We start from the raw sequence: 19,383 nt of genomic DNA, 5'->3' as shown, positions 1-19,383 counted from the left end.
TATTCTATTTATTTTGTTAATGGTGTGCATTTAGCTTTAATTCTATTTGTCCTGATGACTTGACAACTGTCCACATGTTTTGTTTTGTGGTCTGTCTCCCCCTTCTAGACTGTGAGCCTGCTGTTGCGTAGGGACTGTCTCTATGTGTTGCCAACTTGGAATTCCCAAGCGCTTAATCCAGTGCTCTGCACACAGTAAGCGTTCAATAAATACGATTGAATGGAGGCAGACATTAATATAAATAAATAAATTACGGATTTGGAAGTGCTGTGGGGCTGGGAGGGGGGATCAATGAAGGGAGAGGGTCAGGGAGATGCAGAAGGGAGTGGGAGAAGAGGAAAGGGGGGCTTTGACAGGGAAGGCCTCTTGGAGGAGATGGGCCTTGAATCCTGTCCAGCTCCACAATTGACTTCCCAAGCGCTTAGTACAGTGCTCTGCACACAGTAAGCGCTCAATAAATATGATTGAATGAATGACTACACTCACCCGGAATTCCACCAATTCCAGGGACCCCGGCGCCTCCAACCCCGAAACCAGGAAGAGCTCCAACCCCGGCACCTGGAATAAAATCAGATTTATTAGTTCCAAGCACCCCGAGAGGCGTGCCCCCCCACCAACCTGAGAAACTCATAATCTAAGGGGGAGAACGCGGGAGGTGCACACGGAGCTTTTTATTATTAATAGTAATAATAATAACTGTGGTATTTGTTAAGCGCTTACTATGTACCAGGCACTGTGCTATGCGCTGGTGTAGCTACAAGGAAATTGGGTTGGACACAGTCCCTGTCCCTCATGTGACTCACAGACTTAATCCCCATTTTACAGATGAGGCAACTGAGGCACAGAGAAGTGAGGTGGCTTGCCCAAGACCACACAGCAGACGAGTGAAGGACTGGGATTAGGGTGGGGTGACAAATCCAAGGATAAGCCAAACCATGAGCCCCAGATGGGCCCGCGACCAGCTCTGACCTAATAACAGCAATAATAATAATAATAATAATAATGATGATGATGATGATGATAATAATAATAATAATAATAATAATTGTGGTATTTGTTAAGCACTTACTACTTGCCAGGCACTTTACTAAGAACTGGGGTAGAGACAAGCTGATCGGGTTGGACACAGTCCCTGTCCCACAAGGGGCTCACAGTCTTAATCCCCATTTTACAGATGAGGGAACTGAGGCCCTGAAAAGTGAAGCGGCTTGCCCAAGGTCCCACAGCAGACACGTGGAAGAGCCGGGATTAGAACCTTCTGATTCCCAAACCTGTGCTCCATCCACTAGGCCGAACTGTTTCTCTTAACTGATTGACCTGATTGACTTGTATCTATCATAGAATTTAGCACAGCGCTGGGGCCCTAGGAAGCGTTAAACGGAGCCCACAGAGACGAATCTATGGCAAGCAAAGAATCCCCCGGGGGGCCGGAGAGGCCGTGTGGGGTGGCGTGATGGGGAAAGTGGGAGCCAATTGCAGACAGCCAGTCCCACATCGACCAAACCACCTGGGAAAGCATTTAGGCAGACCAATCTAGAGAGACCCTCAACCCATCCGCACGCCGCCCCCCGCCCCCCGAGCCCTAAAAACCTCTTCAGCTCTGCCTCTCCACCTTCCTTCAGAGGCTTGAGTGTTTTCAGAGGACGTCCCACTCTCAATTTCACCACACACTGTCAAACCACAGACACCCGGGCCAAAGAGGCCTCTCTAGGAATGTGGCCTTTCCTTCTCTCCTCCCCGTTCCCAAACTGTGTAATCCAAGGAGGAGCCTCTGAGGCACTCTGTCTCCCCCACTTCCCATTCCCAACACACATCCCAGTCTCTTGACTCCCAGCTCCACCCCCCGACCCAGCCGGCCAGGAGAGGCGGGTTCCTCTGGTCCTGCTGGGAAGGGCTCTATCTCCTTCTGGGAAGCTGTGCCTCATTTTCCCAGTAACGGGGCCGCTCGGGGGTTCTGCGTGCTGAGGGGACCCGGCTCGCGTCCAGGCCAGAAGTGGAGATCGGCATCAGGAGTGGAAAACTTCCCCGCCAGGAGCCCCAGGCCGTGGGAAGGCGGGGGAAGAGAGTGGCTGCCACGGGTTAAAGTGGAGAATGCTCAGCCGAAACAGGACGGAAAATCAAAACGGATACTGATGAGGATTGTGGTGTCTGTTAAATGCTGACAGTGCCAGGCATCGTGCAGATGCAACATCATGGGATCAGACACAGTCCCTGTCCAACATGGGGCTCACAGCCTAAATGGGAGGAGAGCAGTTATAAAATCCCCAGATGAAAGATGAAGAAACCGAGACATGAAGAAGTCTGGTGATTTGTCCAACGTCACACAGTTGGGGAGGCCTGGTTTGGGGAAGATGCCATTTTGTCAGGGCAAAGGTGTGAGAAGTGGATTGCGTTTGGGTCTGGAAATCCGAAGGACCTGGGTTCTAATCCCGAGTCCACCACTTCTCTGCTGTGTGAGCTTGGGTAAGTCACTTCACTTCTTTGTGCTTCAGTTGCCTCATCTGTAAAATGGGGATTGAGACTGAGAGCCCCATGTGGGATATGGACTGTTATGTTCAACCTGATTAGCTTCTATCTACCCAAGACCTTAGTGCAGCTCCCGACACGTAGTAAGCGCTAAATTAATGCCATTCAAAAAGAGAAGCCTGAAAAACAGACTGACAGATTGAGCTTGGCTTGATCGCTGTCCTGCTGTGTGACCTCAGGATAGTCACTGAACCTCGCAGGGTCTCAGTGTTCTCGTCTGCAAAATGGGGAGAATATTCCACACAGGGCTGATGGGAAGAGAAAGCTAGATCATCAGCCCAAGCCTGGGAGTCAGAAGACCTGGGTTCAAATCCAGGCCCTGCCAATTGTCAGCTGTGTGACCTTGGGCAAATCACTTAGCTTCTCAGTGCCTCAGTTACCTCATCTATAAAATGGGGATGAAGACTGTGAGCCCCACGGGAGACATGGACCGGATCCAACCTGATTAGCTTCTATCTACCCCAGCGCTTAGTATAGTGCCTAGCGCCTAACAAGCACTTAACAAATACCATAAAAAATGATGTAATTGCACACCCTCCAGACTCAGGGTATCATTATTGTTTTTAGAAATGTTATTAGTATGATTATGTTGTTAAAGCTATTCTAGCACATGACTGTTTTCTGGTTTCCGGCCAGAGTTCCGAAGCAACTCTGGGCCCGAGGCTCCGAAATGGAACGAAAACTCACCATATTTCGCAGCCTTGGCAGCCGCCGCTGCTTGGGGCCCAACTCCTAAGGTCGGGAAGAGGAAGATATCAAGCATCAGTGGGTGGAAACGTCCTCCCAAGGAATGCCAACCTTGTTTAGAGGCCCCATAGTGTGTCATTTCTAAACAAACTCATGTGAGGTTTGGTCCCTGAGAGAATTGAGTCCGCAGAAAATAGCAGGAGGATCCAGGGGGTTTGGGTAAACCCACGGATGAGTGATTCAGTCATTCGTTCGTTCGTATTAACTGAGCACTTACTTTGTGCAGAGCACTGTACTGAGCGCTTGGGAGAGTACAATAAAACAATAAACAGATTCTCCATCTTGGCTCATTGTGGGGAAAATCAGGGATGGAGAGAGGAGGGTTGGGGGTGTGGGTTGGTCCATGCTGGGTCACTGGGGGAGAGTCAGGAATGGAGAGGGGAGAGTCAGGAGTGTCAGATCATTTCTTGGGGTGTCGGGGATGGAGGGGAATTATGAGTATTGGACGATCTATTCCCAGTCATGAGAGCGGATCATCAGGAGGACAACCAGCACGCAGTCCCGTCCGACATCCTGGTGCCACTGTCCGAGACAGACTCCCGGGCTGGGTGACCGGTGGGACCGAGCCACGGTGGCGTCGCTCAGGAAATTGTGTTCTACACACCCACACACGTACCCATGGTACAAGGCAGATGCAAGTCCAGTGGGCAATGCCACCAAGCAATTGTGGGGACGGTGTGCCACGTGGATGCCAGCTTCCCCCCGAATACGTGCCCCATGCCAGCAGCCCAGCATAACACCCATCTGAGCATCCAGTGCTCAGCACAATGCTCAGTTCCAGTGCTCAGCCCAGCCTAGCGCCCTATTTTTGGCTGGCGAGGAGCCACACACCATCTTACCTGTGCCCGTTGGATAGCCCACTTTACCTGCTCCAGCCCCGGCCACACCACCTGGCCCATAACCTACAACCCCAGGAAAGAGAACGAGGTCACTTAATCTGGCCAGTCCCTCCCACCATTCTGGCCAGGCCAGAGGGCAAAGGTCACGGGGGGGGGGGAGCCTTTCTCCTCCCCACCCAAGAGTAAGGGTCAGAGTAATTATGGTAATTGCAGTACTTGTTATGTGCCAAGCACTGTTCTAAGCCCTGAGGTAGATAATAATGACTATTATGATGGTATTTGTTAAGCGCTTACCATGTGCCAAGCACTGTTCTAAGCTCTGGGGTAGATAATGATTATTATTATGAAATTCGTTAAGTACTTACTATGTGACAAGCACTGTTCAAAGCACCGAGGTAGATAATAATGATTATTATTATGATATTTTGTTAAGTGCTTACTATGTGCCAAGCACTGTTCCAAGCTCTGGGGTAGATAATGATTATTATTATGAAATTTGTTAAGTACTTATTTACTATGTGACAAACACTGTTCAAAGCACTGAGGTAGATAATAATGACTATTGTTATGGTATTTGTTAAGCGCTTACTATGTGCCAAGCACTGTTCTAAGCTCTGGGTAGATAATAATGATTATTATTACGGAATTCGTTAAACACTATGTGCCAAGCACTGTTCTAAGCACTGAGATAGATTATAATGACTACTACTATGGTATTTGTTAAGCGCTTAGTATGTGCCAAGCACTGTTCTAAGCTCTGGGGTAGATAATAATGATTATTATAATGATCAATAATAAGAATGATTAATATAATGATTATCAAAGAATTCTTTAAGCACTTACTATGTGACAAGCACTGTTCTAACACACTGACACAGTCCCACCTGGGGCTCACAGTCCTAACCTCCTTTTTATAGATGAGGTAACTGAGGCCCAGAAAAGTAAAGTGACTTGCCCAAAGTCACACAGCAGACAAGTGGCAGAGCCAGCATTAGAACCCAGATCCCTCTGACTCTCAGGCTGGGGCTTTATCCTCTAATGCATGATTAGCATGAGAAGCAGCGCGGCTCAGTGGAAAAGAGCCCGGGCTTTGGAGTCAGAGGTCATGGGTTCTAATCCTGGCTCTGCCACTTGTCAGCTGTGTGACTTTGGGCAAGTCGCTTCACTTCTCTGTGCCTCAGTTCCCTCATCTGGAAAACTAACTAAATAAATGTCATTATTATTATTATTATTATCATTTGTTCGACCTCATGATTTGTTCTTCCTCCTTTTCCGGCTACCACGTCCCTCTACCTCCCATTCGATTGCAAGCCCTCCGAGGGCAGGTTCTGGGCATCTTCCCAGGCGATCGGTACAATGCCTAGTCCTTAGTGGGTACTCAATTAATAGCAACAATAATAATTGTGGTATTAGTTAAGTGCTTATCATGTGCCAGATATTGCAGTAAGCAATATACGAGATAATCAGGTCCCACATGGGGCTCACAGTCTAAGTAGGAGGGACCACAGGTATTGAAACCCCATTTTGCAGGTGAGGGAACCGAGGCCCAGAGAAGTGAAATGACTTGCCCAGGGTCATACAGCAGGCAAGTGGATTAGAACCAAGGTTCTCTCATCCCAGGCCTGTGCTCTCTCCACTAGGCCATGCTGCTTCTATTGGAATTGCTCACAACAACTAGAAGCAGCGTGGCCTAGTGAACGGAGCACGGGTCCGGGAGCCAGAAGGACCTGGGTTCAAGTCCCAGCTCCGCCACTTGCCTGGTGTGTCACCTTGTGCAAGTCACTTCACTTCTCTGGGCCTCAGTTCCTTCATCTGGAAAATGGGGATTAAGACTGTGAGCCCCATGTGTATGTGAGAAGCAGCGTGGCTCAGTGGAAACAGCACGGGCTTGGGAGTCAGAGGTCATGGGTTCAAATCCCAGCTCCGCCAATTGTCAGCTGGGTGACCTTGGGCAAGTCACTTGACTTCTCTGGGCCTCAGTGACCTCATCTATAAAATGGGGATTAAGACTGTGAGCCCCACGGGGGACAACCTGATCACCTTGTATCCTCCTCAGCGCTTAGAACAGTGCTTTGCACATAGTAAGTGCTTAACAAATGCCATCATTATTATTACATGGACCTGATTACCTTGTATCTACCTCAGTGCTTAGAACAGTGCTTGGCACATATTAAGCGCTTAACAAATACCATTATCATTATTACATGGACTGTGTCCAACCTGATTACCTTATATCTACCCTGGCACTTAGAACAGTGACTGGCTCATTCATTCATTCAATTGTATTTATTGAGCACTTACCGTGTGCAGAGCACTGTACTAAGCGCTTGGAAAGTAATTGTTTAATAAAAAAACATTTCAAACACACAAAAAAATGGAACCTTACCATAAGGCAACTTCCCAGTAGTATATGGGAGTCCGTAGCCACCTGTGGGACAGAAAAAAGAATATTAGATTCACTGATAGAGTGGAAGTTCCTGTGGGCAGGGAATCAGCCTCGTGCTTCTGATGTAACTTCCTCAATTCTTGGATCTCAGTGGGCAGCCAATAAATAGCAATATTCTTACAATCCCCTTCTAGACTGTAAGCTTGCTGTGGGCAGGGAATGTGTCTGCCAACTCTGTTGTACATAGGAAACGCTCAGTAAATATTGATTGATTCTCGTTCAGGAGAGGAGCCACTCTGTAACGATCTGCCTCTGTAGGATTCCGGCTTGGTCTGGTCTGCCCAGGGTAGATTCATTCAGTTGTATTTATTGAGCTGTTTATGTGTGCAGAGCACTGTACTAAGCACTTGGGAAAGGACAATACAGCAATAGAGATAATCCCTGTCCACGACGAGCTCACAATCTAGAGGATAGATCAAGATGGTGGCCTAGAGGATCAGTTGGGGTCCAGTGTGTGATATGGAAAGGACCGGCTCTTAATGATTCCCTCCATCCCCTTCCGATAACTCTTTCTCATGTGCCCTCATCTATCTCCAGCCTAAAGAAACACACAAACATTGTCTTGTGCCTCATCCTCAGGACTTTTTTTTCCTCTTATTCCCTCTGTCGGTACATAATTCACTTCTCCCTGTTTTCCCCATTTGATTGCAAGCCCTCTGAGGGCAGGGGTTGCTCTTCTCCGCAGGCATTCAGTACAGTGTCTGGTCTTCAGTGGATGCTCAGTCAATAGTGTTGAAGGCCAGATTCCCAGAAGCGAAAGCCGAAACGACCAGTCTGTATCATTTCCTTCCTCTCTTCTGCCGCCCACCTCTATGAGAGGGCCCGAGCTTGTAACGCCAAGGGCCCGGGGGCAGAAGGAAAATGGAGAATAACCCAGAGAAGTCCAGAATCATCGAATCTTGGCAATCCAAGTTGGCACCGGGGCCAACCGTGCTGTGCAAATTAATGCAAACTCTGCAGATTAGCGGAGGCAGAGTAGAAAAATCCATCACCTGAGATGGGCACCTCGCTCCTCCCCAACTGCCCCATCTAAACCTGTCCCGTGCCCACCCCACTGTGGTTAGAGTTGGCCCAGGCTCGGGGCAGCCCACCCCTCTGCGGGAGAGTTGGGAGGAAGCGGGTGACTGGGAGCCAGGACTCCGAGGTCCTGGGTTCTGGAGGGAAGAGCTCATCCATTCCGAGGCCTCACGCCTTCCAGGGGAGGAGAGGTGGTCTCGATCCGTCCCCACCAGGGATGGGGGTTGCTCCCCCTTAGACTATGAGCCTCACCTGGGACCGGGACTGTGCTCGATCTGCTAATCTTCTATCTACCCCGGCACTTAGTTCAGTGCCCGGTGTGTAGTAAGTGCTTAACAAATACCACAGTTCCTATTTCCATCCCCACCAGGGATGGGGGTTGCTCCCCCTGAGACTATGAGTCCCACTTGGGACAGAGACTCTGCACTATCTGCTAATCTTCTACCTACTCCGGTGCTTAGTACAGTGCCCGGCACGTAGTAAGCGCTTAGCAAATACCACAATTCTTATTTTAGGGTCGGGGGCACACAGCCTGCCCTGTGGCCGCTGGACCTGGTTTCCCTGCCCTCATTTCTCTCCACGCCTGGCTACCCCACTCCCACGTCTCCCAGCACCGGGGGGCCGGACTCCGATTCACTGAGGGCGGGCCGGGCCCAGCCGGCTGGGACTCACCTGGGAGTTTGGGAGCCTTGATGGGGTACCCCAGAGGGACTCCAGGCTGCTGCCCGCCGAAAGGCCCGACTCCTGCCGGGACACCGAGAGGAGCTCATTACGGGCTGGGAACGTGTCTGCTAATTCTGGCACTCTCCCAAGCACTTAGTACAGTGCTCTGCACATAGTTAGCGCTCAATAAATACCGCTGATGGTGGCGATGAGGAAAGATTCGTCCCCGAGAGCCTCTGCGTAGCCTGAGCATCCTGCTGCGGCCCACCCTTCTGCCACCACCCAACAGCCCCCCATGGAAGCTGAAACTTCCACAGCCCCCACCTAGGCCAGCGCTCCAAGTCTTTGTTACCTGGGATTCCCCCAAAAGCTCCTCCGCCACCTCCTAATGGAAACAGACAAACGAGAGCTCACAGCATGGGAAGGGGCTGGGGGGGACTCTCGGGGGGAGTGAGGGGGAGCAGAGATAGCTACCAGGGGTTACAGGAAGTCAGTACATCCCGGTACACCTCCTGAAACCCTCCCCACCTCCCCACCATAAGCCGCCCCCGACCCCAGATTCTAGATTTTTCCCTTTTCCCTTTAAAAGCTATAGGATGAATAGCAAATTTTACCATTTTAATTTTTAAACCCTCTTAATTTTAAACCTGCTGATCCTTAGAAAGTAATTTTTTCTAAAAAAGACTTTCCCATACCAAGTTGTTCTATTTTCTTTTGGGAATGGGGTGGTGGAGAGTTCGAAAGGGGTGGGGAAGAGACTTTTAAACCGCGTGTGCCCGCTGAGTTTATCTAAGTGGCCTAGAAAAGAACTCTTTAAATTTGTTAACAAAATGCTTATTTGTTCTGCTGAATGTCCTTTGAAGAAAAAATAGATCCATGATTCTAAGTTCCCCCTCTAGAATGTAAATTCCTCCACTAGAATGTAAGCTCCCCCTCTAGACTTTAAGCTCACTGTGGGCAGGGACTGTGTCTGTTATATTGTTATATTGTACTCTCCCAAGCGCTTAGTACACTGCTAAGCACTCAATAAATACGACTGAATGAATGAAGAGGGGCTGGAAGATACGGCCATTGTCCAGAAACAGTGACCAGTGGGCAGAGCCGTCTTGGAGTGGAGGCCTGGAAGGTGAATGCGGGGCAACAGAGGAGGGGGAGAAAAGGCCTGGTGTTTTGTTTTGTTTCGTTTTTTAATAGTATTTGTTAAGCACTTACTCTGTGCCAGGCACTGCTCTAAGCACTGGGATAGATATAAGCTAGTCAGGTTGGGCAGTCTCTGTCCTGCACGGGGCTCACAGTCTTAATCCCCATTTTATAGATGAGGGAACTGAGGTTCAGAGAAGTTAAGAGATTTTTCCAAGGTCACAGAGCAGACAAGTGACAGAGGCAGGATTAGAATCCAGGTCCTCCTGACTCCCCAGCTTGGGATCTAGCCACTAGACCACACTGCCTCTAGTGCCAGGCAAGGCCTGCACCCCGCAATGCCCTCCTGTGCTCCTCGGTGTAGGCTCTGGCCGGCCACCTACCTGGGACTTTGGGTTTCACTCCTGCTCCGGTTGGCACGCCAGGTAGGACGCCGACCCCGGGGAAGCGGGCACCTGCGCCAATCAACAGAGGGAGTCAGGCTGGAAGAAATCTTGCTTGCCACCCCCACAGCTCTAGGACCTGCGGGCCTAACTCAGGGATCCCAAGGGGTCGGTCACTAAATTGGGGTGAGTCCCTAGCAGTCCCCCAGTGCCCGCAGGTCCCACCACTGTGGCGCCCACCCCCGTGCCAAGGTGAAGGATGAGGACAGATAGGGTGGGACTTGCCCTGAGAGCCCCCTGTCCCAGCAGGAGAAGATCAGGTCAGTTAGGACTGGCAGTCAGGGGGTGGGCAAGAGAAGTAGCCAGTGGCTAGAGAGGAGACAGAGGGGTCAGAGGACGTGGGAAGAATTTCTGCTCACTTCCTGGGACAGACAAATCGATGCCCTCACCCCCACTTACCTGCCCCTGGAAGAACTCCACCAGGATACACCCCTGGAAGGCCCACTCCTGCAACAAACAAGACGCAGCTGCAGTGAGGATGGGGGAGAGACTCCCCCACCCCCCCTGCCCAATGCCCCCACCCCTCCTGGCATCCACACCAACCTGGTACTTTCCCGGGTTTGGCACCAACACCCACACCTACGCCCGCCGGGGGCACCACGGCACCTGGAGGAGAGGACAGGGAGAGAAGAGGCCCCGTCAGAGCCTCCTGATGGAGGTCCACCCTGACTACTCTGGGACCCTTCCCAGAATCTCCCTGCCCACTGATGGAGACGACTTGCCTGTGGTAACTCCTCCGACCCCGCCAACTCCGACCCCTGGGGGGTCAAAGCAGAGTCTCAATCCAATGCGGTCTCATCACGGAAACAAAGCAACGTCCGTGACCCCTCCTACCCCATGGATCCCCCTCCCCACCCCAGACCAACTGCCCTTTCCCCTCTCCCCTTGGGGCAGCAGAAGGTCCAGCTGTAACTTGCTCTGGATGCCGAGAGTTCTTGGCCTTGTCCCACGACCCCGTCCAGCTGAACGTTAGAGTCCCAGAGTGTTTCCATGCCAAGGTGGGAATTCCCACCCAAATCCTCATGTCCGTCCCGCTGGCTCTTTCCCCACCAACTAAGTGGGAGAGATTCCTCTGGGGACACCCAGTGAGCCCCAAACTGTGGCCAGTCCGGACAGGCCAGGGAAACAAGAGGGGGGAGTCCCAGGCCGGGAATCTGAGGCCAGAATGGCTCTCTGAGAGGACAAAGGTCAGGGGTCACTGGAGGGACCGGATGGGGTCACTTACCAGGTTTGGCTGGTTTATAGCCAGCTCCGAGTCCAAGGCCACCTGGGTAGACAGCCCCTGGGTACAGCCCACCTGGGAACGCCCCAGGCTGAACCCCAACTCCTAGGGAGAGGAAACACGGTCCTGACCATCCTGGGAGTGGCAGGGAAGATGATCCCTCCGGTAATCTCCTCTCCTGAGCCCATGGGACAGGAGTTTCCCAACTTCTCCCAACTTCTTCCAACTCCCAGGTCTCCCTGTAATCCAACCTGGGGCAAGGATTGCCTTGGGGGAGGGCGGGCAGGGGAGGAGCCTTGGGGCATTATTTGACTATCAGCTAGGAAGCTGGGAAAGGCTGTAAAGGGAGGGGGAGTCCCATCCACAGGCTTTTCCGAGGACAGTCTGACCACCATCGGTCTCGGCCTTTTCTCAGGCCCTGCCTGGGGGCCCCATGGGGGGCTTGGACCGCCTGGAGAATCTAGGAGAGATTGAGGAATCAGGGGACGGAGAGGGGAGAGTCAGAGTTGTGGTATGGTCCATGCTGGGTCACTGGGGGACAGTCAGGGATGCAGAAGGAAGAGTCGGGGATTTGAGATGATCCATGAGGGATGGACCACGAAGCAGTGTGGCCTAGTGGCTAGAGCCCAGGCCTGGGAGTTAGAACAACTTGGGTTCTAATCCCGGCTCTGCCACTTGTCTGCTGTTTGACCCTGTACAAGTCACTTCACTTCTCTAAGCCTCAGTTCCCTCATCTGGAAAATGGGGATTAAGACTATGAACCCTATGTGGGACAGGGATTGGGTCTAACCCTGTGAGCCCGTTGTTGGGTAGGGACCGTCTCTATATTGTTGCCGACTTGTACTTCCCAAGCACTTAGTACAGTGCTCTGTACACAGTAAGCGCTCAATATATATGACTGAATGAAAGAATAACCCAATTCCCTTGCACAATAACAATAATTATGATAGCATTTGTTAAGCACTTAGTACGTGTCAGGCCCTGTACTAAGCACTGGGGTGGATGCAAGCAAATTGGGTTGTATCTATCCCAGCACTTAGTACAGTGCCAGGTACACAGTAAGCGCTTAACAAATACCACTATTTTCATATTTTTATTATTATTATGGGGGAGGAGGTCCAGGAGGACAACCAGCACACAATTCCTCCCAGCATCCCTGTATCTTGCCAGAGATGGTGACCTGGGTCAGAGGGCCATGGGGCTGATGCTCTCATTTCCCACAGAGTTCCCACTCTGAGCCCCAGGGTTCCTACTTTCAACGTTTTCATTTCATGTCCAGGACTGGAGGCCAGACAAGGTTTCCCAGCAGCCCGAGAGGAGCCACCGGCATAGGTCAGGGCCGGAGCGCAACTGACTTATTCCTGGAGGACCCTGAGTCCAGAGAGCAGCCCGGGCACCGCCCCCACCTCACCCGGGAATTTGGGGGTAGGGTCATGGCCCTTGGAGATGCCTCCAGCGAGGCCCTCCGGGGAAACACCTCGCAACATCAACCGCAGGAAGCTTCCACTCACCTCCAGGCCCGAATCCTCCAATCCCTCCGATGCCTGCAGAATGACAAAGTGGGGTTCAGTGTGGGGCCAAATCTGGGGGGAGCTCAGCCCCCTCCCCATCCTCTCATTCATTCATTTATTCATTCAATTCAATCATATTTGAGTGCTTTACTCTGTGCAGAACACTGTACTAAGCATTTGGGAGAGTTCAATACAACAAGAATCAAAGACCGTCCCTGCCCACAGTGACCTTATAGTCTAGAGGGCCACCCCAGAATGGGGGCATAGGCCAAAACTGGCACTCTCACAATGCCACATTGACATCCTTTTTCCTCTTCCCCTCCCCACAGCACCTATATATATGTTTGTACAGTTTTATTACTCTATTTATTTTACTTATACATATTTACCATTCTATTTATGTTGTTAATGATGTGCATTTAGCTTTAATTCTGTTTATTCTGATGACTTGACACCTGTCCACATGTTTTGCTTTGTTGTCTGTTTCCCCCTTCTAGACTGTGAGCCCGTTGTTGGGTAGCGACTGTCTCTATATGTCGCCAACTTGTACTTCCCAAGCGCTTAGTACAGTGCTCTGCACACTGTAAGCACTCAATAAATACAATTGAATGAATGAGTGAATGAATCCTGGTGGTCCTATTTATCCACTGGGGATTTGGGGATCAGATCAGGGCTGATGATGATGGTGGTATTTGTTAAGATCTTCCTTTGTGCCTAGAACCTTATTAAGTACTGGGATACATAAAAGATAAACAGGTCGAACACAATCCCTGTCCTTCCTCGGGCTCACAATCTAAGGAGAAGGGAGAATGGACATTGACTCTACATTTTACAGATGAGGAAACTGAGGCATAGATTACTTGGGATATTGGCTCTGCACTTGCTCCTGCACACCATCTTCGCCAACAAATCCCCTTCCCCTTGACCCCCATCCTAAGCTCTGTCCTCCATCAATCGATAGTAACGACTCAACGTTTCCTCTGTGCAGAGCCCTGGGCAAGTACGTAAGTGCTGTATTGAGCACAGTCCGCTGAGTGCAGTACACTGTATTGAGCGCTCAGGAGAGTGCCATTCGAATCTGTAGACTTGAGCCCTGCGCTCAGATTGTTTGCAATCTGGCGGGACATCCCTACGCCGGATTACTCAATCCCGACACTCTCCCAGCCCCCCACCGGGCTTTGCCGGCCCCCTCCCTTGCCAGTCTCTCGCGTGGCACTGCAAGGCTCCAGGAGTCGGCGGCAATCGGATTGAAGCTGAAATGTTTATGAGGATGGACCGAGGCCCTGGCTCCATCCGAGTTTTTCCCTTCCAACATCTGCAGCTAATCATGCCTCCCGCTCCCCTCCAGGCAAAATTCCTCGGCCTCTGGCTCATGAGCCACTTCAGGTTGTGAGTTCACAACTGCCCGGCGGCGGCGGCGGGGGAGATTGTTTCCAATTACGAGGAATTAAAAGTGCCCCGATTTTCTTTCCACCAGGCGAGAGGACCGTTGGGCTGCTCTTCCAGCGCCAGGCCCCGTCCAGTGGGTCTGGGTCGCCCGGCCCACTCTGACGAGGTTAGGCTACCTTAGCGTGCGATCAGACTACCAGTCCTGGGGCACGGAGTAGTGGGGGAAGCTGGCAGAAGCTAGTGAGGAAGCTGGAGACCCCACCACCTCACCAGAGCAGGCTCAACCTAATAATGATCATTATGGCCTTGATTAAACACTTCTTCTCATAATGTGCCTGGAACTGTACTGAACATCTGGGAAGCTACGAACTAATCAGGTTGGACACAGTTCATGTCCCCCATGGGGCTCACAGTCTTCATCCCCGTTTTGCAGATGAGGGAACTGAGACCCAAAGAAGTAAAGTGACTTGCCCAAGATTGCACAGCAGTGAGATTCTAACTTCTAGGTCCGAGCTCTATCCACTAGGCCATGTAGTACTTTCTACCCGCTAAGCCCTGTGCTAAATGCTGGGGTGGATAAGAGCTAGTCAGATCATGCATGGTCCCTAGAGGGGCTCCTATTCTATGAGGGAGAGTGGGGGTCTTTTGTCCGGTTCACAGATGAGGAAAAGGAGGTCCAGAGAGGTGAAGTGACTTGCCCAAGGTCACACATCAGACCTGGATTTCCTGACACTCAGTCCTATGCCCTTTCCACTAGGCAGCCCTGCCTTCTCCTCTACCTGTCCACAGGGCCCTGGATATTAATGTCTGTCTCCCGCTCTAGACTGTAAGCTCACTATGGGCAGGGAATGTGTCTACCAACTCTGCTGTACTGTACTCTCCCAAGCACTTAGTACAGTGCTCTGCACACAGTAAGATCTCGATAAATATGATTGATGGATTGATAGATTTCCCCCTAACATCTCCCAGAGAAGCAGTGTGGCCTGATGGTTAGAGCAGAGGCCTGCGAGTCAGAAGGACCTGGGTTCCAATCCTGAGAGCTCACCTCCTCCAGGAGGACTTCTCAGACTGAGCCCCCTTTTTCCTCTCCTCCTCCCCATCCCCCCGCCCTACCTCCTTCTCTTCCCCACAGCACTTGTATATATTTGTAAAGATTTATTACTCTATTTATTTTACTTGTACATATTTACTATTCTATTTATTTTGTTAATGATGTGCATATAGCTTTAATTCTATTTGTTCTGATGATTTTGACACCTGTCTACATGCTTTGTTTTGTTGCCTGTCTCCCCCTTCTAGACTGTGAGCCCATTGTTGGGTCGGGACCGTCTCTATCTGTTGCCGACTTGTACTTCCCAAGCACTTAGTCCAGTGCTCTGCACACAGTAAGCGCTCAATAAATGCGATTGAATGAATGAATTTATCCCGGCTCCTCCACTCGTCTGCTGTGTGACCCTGGACAAGTCATTTTACTTCTCTGTGCCTCAGTTACCTCCTCTGTAAAATAAGGATTAAGAACGCGAGCCCCATCTGGGAGATGGTCTGGGTCCAACCTTGAACCTACCCCAGAGCTTAGTACGGTGCATGGCACGTAGTAAGCGCTTAACAAATACCATTAAAAAAAAAAAAGCTGCCGCCAAGTCCTCTGGATGGGCCGTGGAGGCCGGAAACAGGGCAGCGTGGGAGCCTGGTCCTGGGCTCTCAGTGCTGGAAGGGGCGGGGTCCCCCTCTGCGGGCGGGAGATGGGCCGATCACACGGAGCCCAAGCCCCGCCGCCAAGCCGGTGGAGCCAGACCAGCTGGACTTCCCTTCCTTTGTCCCTCCAGCTCATCCACCCGGGGGATTAACTGTTCCAAGGCCTCCAGCTCGCACCCTGCTTGCACCCCTCAGCCCAGAGCCCAGAGTGCCCCAGGACCACGGCGAGTGGAGGGGCACCATGCCTGGCAAACCATCTGCCCCACCACGGGCATCCGCCACAGCCCCTTACTGGCGGTCTGCCTGTGCGGAGGGAATGTTACAGTCTCCAGCTCATTGGGAGCAGGGAATGTGTCTGCTTATTGTTGTATTGTACTCTCCCAAGGGCTTAGTGCAGTATTTACTATTCTATTTTTTTTATTAATGATGTGCATCTAGCTTTATTTCTATTTCTTCCGAGGACTTGACACCTGTCCACATGTTTTGTTTTGTTGTCTGTCTCCCCCTTCTAGGCTGTGAGCCCGTTGTTGGGTAGGGACCGTCTCTCTATGTTGCCAACTTGTACTTCCCAAGCACTTAGTACAGGGCTCTGCACCCAGTAAGCGCTCAATAAATACGATTGAATGGATGAATAAATCTGGCCACCCTTGCCTGTTTCCTCAAAACCCGAGAGGCCGGAATGACATGGTAGTAGGGGTTCCCTCTCTCCCAGAACCCCCTGGCATTCCCAGGGAGGAAATCTACGTGGCTGCTCGAATCCCAGAGCTAATCTATCCCTTGTGTCCTGGCCCGGTCCAGCCCAATTCCCTTCCCCCTAGTCCCAGCCATATTCACTGGATGAATCTGCCGGGGTCTAACTAAGCCACCCACACCAGAGCCCCTGTGTCCATCCAACAGGAGGGTGGGGTGATCTGTGGGAGGGGTGGGGCGATAGACATGTGGCCCCAGGAACCTTTGCCATGTGGACCTGATGCTGGCCCTCACATGCAGTAAAAGGTCACTCTCATGCACCCCGATATCCCACCCAGAAAAATGATTTTTCCGATCTGGCCTCTTCCGGGGTGACATCCTACAGGAGGGTGGGGGGTCAGAGCAGAGATGGGCACCCCGAGGCTCCCCCAGTCCTGCCCCAGCTCCATGGGGCCTGTGGACGGACGTCTCCCCATAAGCCCCGGGCTGGGAAGGGGTTACCTTACCTGGCTTGGGGGGCTTTGCTCCGGCACCGAGCCCTGAAGAGAGCACAGATGACAGGAGGCAGAGTCAGAGTGGGCAGGGCATTGGGGGGAAGGACATGGGAGGGAAGGGCAGAGCGAAGGGATGGGAGGTGAGGGGGAAGGATGGGGGGTCAGGGAGGAGGGGAAGGGATGGGGTGGTCAGGGCCGAGAGTGCCTGTTTGGTGCATCGGAGAACGGTGGGCCCCAGGGAGGTGATGCTGCATCCCTCCACCTCCAGCAGGATGGACCAGATTGCCCCAGACCATCAAGTCTCTGGGGACCCAAGCCACTAAACACAGCCCATGAGCCCTGCGCCTGCTCGGGCCAGAAAGGGCAGGGGATAGGATGGAGGTCCGTCCTTCTGTCCATCCGTCCTAGCACGTGCAGGCCTCCCCAAGGGCAAGGACTCAGCCCCCCTGAAGCCAGAGACCCAGGAAGACGGGACGGTCCAGTCTCGGATACGAGCCAGCTTTCCAGCATGCCACTGCTTTTGAGCAATGGAGCTACATGTGGGCAGATGGCAGAGCATATTGTCCTGTGCCATATGATCTGGACATGTAGAGGGCTGCCCTAATCCGGGCCAGATGACTGCATTTGGGTACTGGCCAGGGTGCCTGGGAGCCGGGAACCAGGGAGGGTGGTTTCCTTGCAAGCGTTGGGGTGGGCTGTTCAGGGGGGGTCTCGACTTTGAGGACGGTTGAGACCCAAGACCCGATAAAGAACAACACTTACCTGCCCCTCCTAGTGCTCCAGGGCCCAGGCCGAGCCCTGCTCCTAACCAGAATAATCAATATGTTCTTAATTAAGCGCTTACTATGTACCAAGCATTGTGCTAAGCCCAGGGAGTAGATACAAGATAAGCAGGTCAGATACAGCCCGGCCTCCATAGGGGGCTCACAGTCTAAGGGAGTGGGGGAGAAGACATACTGAATCTCTATTTTCCAAATGAGGAAAATGAGGCCTGGAGAAGTTAAATGACTTGTCCAAGGTCACCCAGAAAGCAAGTGGCAGAGCCAGGATTCGAACCCTGGTCCTCTGACTCTCAGGCCCGGGCTCTTTAGACAAGGCTCCGCTGCTTCTCATTGTTTTCCTACGGTTGGCAGGAAGGAATTGCACGTTAAATTCCCTCACCCAAAGGCCTGGAGTGAAGCTAAATGGGTGTCCCACACAAATAGTGTCTTTCCACCCACTTAACTTCCAGGATAAGGGTCCATGACTAGGGACATCTCACCAGCCCCCTTTGATAGCGTGGCCCACCGCTATGGGTCGGGGACTCCATGCCCATGTCTGTGCAGGCGGGTGGGGTCTGGGCTGGTTGTTCCACCCTGCCCGCTTAGCCCGGACAGCCCCAAATCCCCCTGCCGTGGTTTTGACTTTGGGGTTTGGGATCTGAGTTTGCGGGGGGTAGAGGGAGGCGGTGTGTCCTTACCTGGGTAGAATACTCCACCTGGGACTCCACCGGGGACCGCCCCCGGGACCCCTGCAGAGGAAAACAGAAGAATTCTCCATTAGCAAAGTCAGGGTTGGGGGGGACTGCTCTTGGGGGTGATCTGGGCCTCGGAGCCACTGGGAAAGACACATGAGGAATGCAGGCCATGAGAAGAGGGAAGGGGGTGGCTTTGGGGAGAGGTAGGCCAAATGGGATTAGTGCCCTGCTGAGCCAAAGTCAGCGGTGAATGCCTCCACCCCAGAACCACACAGGGAAGACCCTCACCTGAGGCCAGGGAGGTGTCCTCCCACCCTATGTGACCAGGGGAAATAGAGAGTCAGGGTCCCTGGGACCGGGGAAGCAAACACGGCTGTCTCCGACGACCTTTCCTCCGCCCGCTCCACGACTTCCATCCTTTTTCCCGCTTCAACCCAGGAATCCCGCCAACCTGGTAAAATTTGGGTACAACCTGGGCAGCTGCCACCCTATTTGCGTGGAGGGGGTCTCCCCTGCAGGACAAAAGGGTATTGGTAGCTGGGGACCCCCACCAAGATGTTGGGTGACCTCACCCCTCCAATGCTCGGTCTGGGACTCACCCTTCCCTCCCCCCAACAGGGCGGGGAGCCGATCTGAGGCCTGGGGCAGAGGACCCCACCCTGGGGCATCCCGGGAAGGTCCCACTGGCTGCCAGGGGATCTGCCTGCAGCAGGCAAAGCCACAGGGCCCCCTGGCATCTCCGCTTCCCCTGCAGATCTGGAGTTTTTTTAAGAAGCCTGGCTTCCCACCCAGAGTTTTGTTGGTGGGGTGTTATCCGTTCCTGGTGAGGGCTCCCCTTCCTTGGATAAGCCTGGAGTCCCCCAGGCCTGCACCCCTTTACCAGGCCCAGATGTTGTTCTGCTTGTCCAATCCCAGACCCACCACAGTCTATCACGGCCCGATGCGATCTGGAGTTTGGCGCAGGCCTTCACTTGCCCTTTACTCCTCCCTGCCTCTCTGGCATCCCCAGAACTAATAATAATTAATAGTGATAATTGTAGCATTTTTTAAGCGTTTACTATGTGCCAGGAATTCTATTAAGCGCTGGAGTGAATACAAGCAAATC

The 19,383-nt window shown here is 52.3% G+C and overlaps 1 protein-coding gene across 5 annotated transcripts in view; it reads right to left on the bottom strand.

Moving 5' to 3' along the window:
• The window catches only part of ELN (elastin), a 46,378-nt gene that overhangs the window by 14,375 nt on the left and 12,620 nt on the right, over positions 1 to 19,383 (bottom strand). For 2 of the 5 annotated variants that reach the window (XM_038759310.1, XM_038759311.1), the window contains exons 2-15: positions 18,282 to 18,332; positions 16,835 to 16,867; positions 12,555 to 12,587; positions 11,047 to 11,148; positions 10,544 to 10,579; positions 10,365 to 10,427; positions 10,221 to 10,268; positions 9,762 to 9,833; positions 8,591 to 8,623; positions 8,248 to 8,319; positions 6,499 to 6,540; positions 4,113 to 4,175; positions 3,214 to 3,258; positions 487 to 558 (exon numbers count right to left, since the gene is read on the bottom strand). In XM_038759310.1, coding sequence (XP_038615238.1) covers positions 487 to 558; positions 3,214 to 3,258; positions 4,113 to 4,175; positions 6,499 to 6,540; positions 8,248 to 8,319; positions 8,591 to 8,623; positions 9,762 to 9,833; positions 10,221 to 10,268; positions 10,365 to 10,427; positions 10,544 to 10,579; positions 11,047 to 11,148; positions 12,555 to 12,587; positions 16,835 to 16,867; positions 18,282 to 18,332 — 765 coding nt within the window. The remainder of the gene's footprint in view (positions 1 to 486; positions 559 to 3,213; positions 3,259 to 4,112; positions 4,176 to 6,498; positions 6,541 to 8,247; positions 8,320 to 8,590; positions 8,624 to 9,761; positions 9,834 to 10,220; positions 10,269 to 10,364; positions 10,428 to 10,543; positions 10,580 to 11,046; positions 11,149 to 12,554; positions 12,588 to 16,834; positions 16,868 to 18,281; positions 18,333 to 19,383) is intronic. The other 3 variants (XM_038759313.1, XM_038759312.1, XM_038759314.1) reach the window with 3 other exon arrangements.

This window comes from Tachyglossus aculeatus, chromosome 17 (assembly GCF_015852505.1).
Source record: "Tachyglossus aculeatus isolate mTacAcu1 chromosome 17, mTacAcu1.pri, whole genome shotgun sequence".
Taxonomy (NCBI): Eukaryota; Metazoa; Chordata; class Mammalia; order Monotremata; family Tachyglossidae; genus Tachyglossus; species Tachyglossus aculeatus.
Note: the sequence above shows the minus strand (reverse complement) of the source record. Positions and strands in the feature narration are given on the sequence as shown.